The sequence below is a fragment of the Pelecanus crispus genome, chromosome 6 (assembly GCF_030463565.1).
Source record: "Pelecanus crispus isolate bPelCri1 chromosome 6, bPelCri1.pri, whole genome shotgun sequence".
NCBI classification, from domain to species: Eukaryota; Metazoa; Chordata; class Aves; order Pelecaniformes; family Pelecanidae; genus Pelecanus; species Pelecanus crispus.
This window is the reverse complement of record NC_134648.1, coordinates 70,325,087-70,331,828: the sequence shown is the minus strand read 5'-3', so window position 1 is coordinate 70,331,828 and position 6,742 is coordinate 70,325,087. Positions and strand designations below refer to the sequence as shown.

The window sequence follows — 6,742 nt, the reverse complement described above, 5'->3', positions numbered from 1 at the left end:
CGCGTTTGGCCCCTGCCGCGGTAGAGCGGCTCAGCGTGGATTCATAAAACTTGTAAAGCAGCTTTTATCTGCTGGCCCGGAGCGGCCGGTGGCACGTGTGTCCCTCCCGCCATGCCCTCCGGCCGGCGCGGGGCGAGTGGGGATCACAGAATCACAGAATGGTTTAGGTTGGAAAAGACCTTTAAGATCATCCAGTCCAACCAGTAACCTAACACTGCCAACTCCACCACTAAACCAGTTAAGGGGGAGAGTAGCAACCCCACGCCTGCTGGCTTGGTGGCTGGATCATTTATAATGAAAGTAAAAACTAGGAATCATTAAGGTTGGAAAGGATCTCCAAGATCATCAGTCCAACCATCAACCCAACACCCCCCATGCCCACTAAACCATGTCCCAAAGTGCCACGTCTGCCCCTTTTTTGAACACTTCCAGGGATGGGGACTCCACCACCTCTCTGGGCAGCCTGTTCCAATGCTTGATCACTCTTTCCGTGAAGAAATTTTTCCTAATATCCAATCTAAACCTCCCCTGGCACAGCTTGAGCCCATTTCCTCTCATCCTATCGCTAACTACTTGGGAGAAGAGCCCGACCCCCCCCTCCCTGCCCCCTCCTGTCAGGAGCTGCAGAGCGATGAGGTCTCCCCTCAGCCTCCTCTTCTCCAGGCTGAACACCCCCAGCTCCCTCAGCCGCTCCCCACCAGCCCTGTGCTCCAGACCCTGCCCCAGCTCCGCTGCCCTTCTCTGGACACGCCCCAGCACCCCAATGTCCTTCTTGTAGCGAGGTGCCCAAATGCGTGGGTTTGCATGGGGGGAGAAAGGGGACCTCCACCCATGGGTGCCACCCTCCTCTCGCCTTTCCAGCCCTGCTGCAAGCGTCCGTCCCACGTGTTGTGGGGTGGCTGCGTGTCCCCCAACGTGTTGTGCTGGTTTTGTAGCCCTCCCCCCCCCCCCCCCCCCCGCAGCTCAGCTCTGAGCCCCAGGGATTCTGTTTGGTTTTTTTTTAATGGAATCTTTTCTGGGATGATGCCTCGGGGATGGGGCAGTGACTACTGCTGGCTGTGGCCGGCGTGCGGGACAAAACTGCTCCCGTGCCACGGGTGGGTGACAATATTGCGCTACTCATCCCACCGAGCAGCTCCGCTCCTTCACAGACAGCCAGCACCCCCAGCCAGGGCAGGGAGGTGGCCGTGTCCCCCCCCATGCCACTGTCACCCCCCCCCACAAGGCCCTTGCTTGCCCCCAGCGCTGCCGAACTAGCCAGCGTGACAGCGGAGGGCTGGCTGCAAGAGCGGGTTTGCTGGAGACAGAAAACACAGCCCACTGCACTGCCCTTTTGGTTTTTGTTTTTTTTTTTTTCCTTTTTATAAAGTGTTTTGAGGCCGGAATAAATCTTCCTGACTTCTGAGCGCAGCAGACGTGGCATGGGCATTTTTTTTTGGGTACGTGAAATGCAGAAGTCCACACTGACCCGTGGTTCTAGGAGGAGGAGGAGGAGGGTGCTCGCATGGTTTGCAGTGCCGCGTGGTGCTCCCCTGGGAGCAAAGAGCGAAAACCCGGTGAAAACCCGTCGAGAGGCGGGAGGGAGCCGAGGGCTCTCGGGGCAGAGCAGCACCAGGTCCCCGCGCTCCGGCGTCCCCTCTCTGCTCGACACCAGCAGCGCTGTAAGGTCATCGACGGCGTTGCCGTAACACCAACCCCGCAGTAGCCGATTTCAGCCGGAGGGTGTTTGGGCTAGATTCGCCCCCGGAGCCGCTCCCGCGGCTCATGGCAGTGACCCTCCATCTCTCCCGCAGGTAGCAGACGAGGGTTTGTTCTGCGGTACCGGAGCTGTCGGCTCTGCCTGCCAGGTGCGTGATGGGGACTTCCCAATTTTCAGCCCCTTGCCACTGCAAACTGTAACTCTTCTCAAAAATCTCTATTTTTCGGATGGCGTTATGTTAAAAATGACTTAAGCGTCTTTTTTGTTTTAGGAAAAAATGTCAGACGGTTTCTCTGTAAGTATGGCTTGCTTTAAAAAACAAAAGTGGGGGCTGTGATTGTTTAATTGCCTTGAAGCGGGGACCTTCGGCAGGGTGGAAGCACGGCTTCGCTAACCTGCCTAACTCCCCAAATCCGCTTTGGTTACATCGGCATTTATCGGTTTTCCGGAAACCTCAGCCCAGGCACTCGACCCCCCCGCCACTGCTTGGGAGCAGCTGAGCGCTCGCCCTCTGCGCACGCTGCGGGCTACAAATGCCGGGTGTTGGAGGGGTCAACCTCACCCCGGGATTCATGTCACCCCCCTAACCCTCCTCCTCTCCCCTCTGTCCCCAGTTATCCGATGCCTTGGCCACCAGCAACAATCCCACCCCGTCTGCCCCCCCTCCCCAAGGCTGGCCCTCCTGGGGGAACCAGCCGCCGGCTCCCGGGGGGGTCCCGGCGTACCCCGGCCCCCCGGGGACCTATCCTGGAGGACCAGGAGCGTATCCTGGAGCACCCGGAGCGTTCCCTGGAGCACCAGCTGGACCAGGGCTGTATCCTGCCCCAGGACAACCGCCCAGTGGCCCTGGATTCGGGCCCTCTCCTCCGCAGGGGGGACCGGCTCCTCCGATGGTAACAGCTCGGTCGTACGAGAAGGGTTTCTGTGTCTTCACTGCCTGGTTTGGCTTGGCCATGGGAGGGACCTGGGGCTGGCTGTCCCCGGGGAGGGTGGCATGGGTTGTCACCATGCCGTGGGGCGGCCCTGGTGTGTCGTCACACCGAGAGCCAGCCTGTGCCCGAGCATTTATTTGGCTTTGGATGTGGTTTTCTGCTAACAGCAAATCATAAGATCATAGAATTGTTTAGGTTGGAAAAGACCTTTAAGATCATCCAGTCCAATCATTAACCTAACACTGCCAACTCCACCACTAAACCAATTAAGGGGAGAGTAATAATTATTTCATATTTCCTGGCTTGCTGGCTGGCTGATTTTTTAATGAGTAAAACCAGGAATCACTAAGGTTGGAAAGGACCTCCAAGATCATCAGCCCAACCATCAACCCAACACCCCCATGCCCACTAAACCATGTCCCAAAGTGCCACCTCTGCCCGTTTTTTTAACACCTCCAGGGGTGGGGACTCCACCACCTCTCTGGGCAGCCTGTTCCAGTGCTTGACTACTCTTTCCGTGAAGAAATTTCTCCTAATATCCAATGTATCCAAATCTAATCCAAATCCCCATTGTCTCCCAGAAAGTCCCCTTCGATCTGCCCCTGCAGGCAGGACTCCTCCCTCGGCTGCTCATAACCATCACCGGGACCATCAACCCCAACGCCAACAGGTACCAGGGGTGTCCAGCACCGAGGGTGGGGTGTTTCCATGGGGCACTGCTGGACAGGGCAGGGAACTGGAATTTGCTTTCTGTTCCTGAATAACACCTGCGTGGTATAAAATCAAATATTACACAAAATAAATGTGTAAATGCCCTGTCATTGCCCAACGGGATCTGTGGGGTTTTTTTTCCTGCCAGCTTGCTGCTACTTTTGGCAAGTCCTGTAACAGAGCCCAGGGCTTTCGTGAAAAAAACAGTGAACCCGTTATTGTCTTTGCAGGTTTTCACTGGATTTCAAGAAAGGGAATGACATTGCCTTCCACTTCAATCCCCGCTTTAATGAAGACAACAGGAAAGTCATCGTCTGTAATTCGATGTTCCAGAATAACTGGGGAAAGGAGGAGAGGACAGCTCCTAGGTTTCCATTTGAAGCTGGAAAACCCTTCAAGGTACCAAAAAACCCGACCCTGAGTCCATCTTAATGTGCCAACATTCTTGCTGTGTGAACCGTACAATACTCCTTGAAAATACTATCGTAGTCACGAGGAGACAGGAACTGTGGGCTAAAACACAAAAGAGGAAGAGTAGAGCAGGGCTTTGGGGAAGGCAAAGGTCACCGGTGTTTTTGCAGCTGCGTTGCTTGCACCAGTTCATCCACATACCACCGGGCTGGACTCAGCTGGCAGCAGCCTGCTCAAGTCTGGGGCTTAAAACTTCTTCCTAGAACAAATGTGACGGTTAGCTTTTGGGGTTTTTATTTCAGCTCCAGATCCTTTGCGAGGTGGATCACTTCAAGGTAGCAGTCAACGACGCTCACTTGCTGCAGTACAGCTTCCGCGAGAAGCAGCTGAACGCGATCACCAAACTCTGCATTGCTGGGGACATCACCCTCACCAGCGTCACACCCACCATGATATAACTACAGCGGTGTAATTTTAGTGCAAGCTTCGTGCTCTTAATATGGCTGTAACAGAAGTGTCTTCTTACATGAATACTTTGAGGTAATAAAACGTATTTTCACAAGTAAAATTGGTTTTCAGTAAGATCTCAAAAGACACGACATCCTCCGGCAAGGCAAGTTCAAATGTGGAAGTATCCGAGTTCTTGCTGTAGAGACAGAGAATCTCTTTGCCAAGGAATGATGACTAGGAGCCCTGCGATTTGTATGGAGCACTTGGGAAAGCGGCCAGCGGCGTACCGCCGCTGGTCCTATGGACTAGGGCAGCAATCTTCAACCCCGTCTTCTCCGAGTCCCAGACAGCAGTCAGTAACTTGGTCTTTTCAGCAGTTGCTCTGCTACGTAGAGCAGTTATTCCTTTTTCACTAAAGGAATCAAAATAGCGCAGCAAAGGACTTAACTTTTCCCACTCCAGGAGGAAGAGTTGCGTGATCAGGCTATGAACGGGTTGTGCGCAATTCACGGAAGCGTCACCGCACTGAAGTTGTCTGCTAGGAAACACTGGAAAAAAGGGGATGCTCGAGAGTCTCTGAGCCTGACCAGAATGAGGTGTTTCAAGAGGGGGTTCAGAGCTGGAGGAAGCAAAACTTCTCCCCTAGGCCGTGGCTAGAAAAGTTACCCCTCTCCTTCATTTCAAAGGCCCATTCTACCCAATTTGGTGCCCAAATCAGCCTGTCCCGAACACACTTCCCTCCTGAGGCGACTCCAATTTGTACAAGTGCTATGTACTCCATGGAACAGGTCACGAGCCTTGGGCTTCTCTCCCCTCATCGCTTCTGTGCGAGTCAAGACCAGTTTCAAGGGCGGGGAGGTTTATTGGCAAGTTCACCTCATGACTCAGGCTGGTTTATAAAAAAAACCAAATGTTCCCTTCGCTGTGAGTCATTCTGCTGGTCTTGTCTGCAAAACAAGAACAGCACAAATAGCCACTACCAAAGTTTTCAAGGATCTCTTTGACACGTCTCGTAGTTTTTTATAACAGTCACTTCATTTATACGTGGAGATGCCGAGTTCCAAGCAGCACAGCGTTGAAATTTCCAGCAGATGCAGTAGCCTAGAGCAGCACACTGCTAACATCGGCTTAAGCATATACATTGGATCTGTCAGAAATCCCTCATTACCTCTATTCATTGCACAGCGTTAATGACTGAACAGAGCAGGCAAGTCATTAAGAGCTGTTTGAAACTATCCGTATAACTGGAGTGTAGTAATGAAGAAAGTTGATTCCAGCACAGAAACACCAAGTCACATTAGCTGCCTCTATTTATTTCAGTGTAATCAGTACACAGCTTCCAGGTTAACACTTAAGTCAGATGAGCCCGCCCAGCTGTAGTGGGAATGCTTTCTGCTGAGGGATTTGAATTACTTTTGCTTCATTTAAAATAAAGGCTAGCGGAAGAATGTGTGTATTACACTAGGGTCACCATTACAAGAAGCAGCCCAGTCAGGTATTTGTTAAAAATATAACAACTAGAAGTACTCTAATACTATTACTCAAATATAGAGTATATATAACAAGCATGCTCCTTATGCATAAATATATTACAGTCCAGATAAGAAAATACATAAGGAACAAGATGCAAGAAGAGGCTGAGGTTCACGTGTCAAGTGTCCAGAGAAAGAGGTTAAGAGATTTTTCACATGAAAAAGCAAAGAGAGAATAGGGTTTGGCTTGAAGGTACTTAAGATATTCAATAGATAACTGTCCTTAAAGGAAATAATGAATCAATGCCTATTTTAATACACTGCCTAAGCTATTATCTGACTTTGAAATCCTTGTTCTGAGATAGTTTCTACTATTACAAACAGGAATAGTTTCCTATTTCCTAGAAACAGCATAGTTTCTACTATTAAACACCAGGAAAGACTCCCACAGGAAAGAATTACATGCATCAAACCCTGCCACGTCTGCTGATTAGGCAGAGTTGTTAATGCACAGAATGTTGGAGCCTAAGGGTGCAACAGTACCCTCACAACAGCGACTGAGTATGAAACACGGCTTTGGGGGAGGCAACGGGCTGAGCCTTACCCCCAGAACATGCCCTCGCATCGGAAATAGGGCACGGGTACAGCAAGCCTATAGGCGTCTTATAATAACAACTCATGAGGTAAAGAAGGTCAGGACACAAAAGCTTAAAAGATCAATAGTTTTACAACTTGAAGTAGACAGGAAATACATGAAATTATACAGAAATAAAAATACTTCAGGTTATAGTCAGAATATGCAATCATTGGATACAGCAGGAATAAGCAGTGAACACCCCGCTAATATACAGCGGTACTTACAGTGCATGACAACTGCACCATAAAATGTTACAAAAATTTTTAATAAGTTCCACTACAAAATACTACAGGTATTAATTCGCTCAGAACACAGTTCAAGGGTAGCAGACTGTATTCCAGATACCCTCTGTGGTGGGTTTTTTTTTTTTTTGGTGGTGTGGGGTTTTTTTGTTAATATAATTTACACATTTTGAATTTCAAGTCACTCT

At 50.5% G+C, this 6,742-nt stretch overlaps 1 protein-coding gene across 1 annotated transcript; it reads left to right on the top strand.

Annotated features, from left to right (window-relative positions):
* Positions 1-1,976: 1,976 nt before the first annotated feature.
* LGALS3 (galectin 3) lies at positions 1,977-4,211 on the top strand. The gene is made up of 5 exons (XM_075712975.1): positions 1,977-1,994; positions 2,314-2,592; positions 3,213-3,301; positions 3,573-3,741; positions 4,056-4,211. The coding sequence occupies exons 1-5, from the start codon at positions 1,977-1,979 to the stop codon at positions 4,209-4,211; spliced, it is 711 nt and encodes a 236-aa protein (XP_075569090.1).
* Positions 4,212-6,742: the final 2,531 nt, after the last annotated feature.

Excerpts from the sequence above, each read along its gene's own strand:
- LGALS3 (XM_075712975.1), top strand. Across the intron at positions 2,593-3,212 it reads GGGGACCGGCTCCTCCGATG|AAAGTCCCCTTCGATCTGCC; the intron begins GTAACAGCTCGG and ends ATTGTCTCCCAG. Across the intron at positions 3,302-3,572 it reads ATCAACCCCAACGCCAACAG|GTTTTCACTGGATTTCAAGA; the intron begins GTACCAGGGGTG and ends TTGTCTTTGCAG.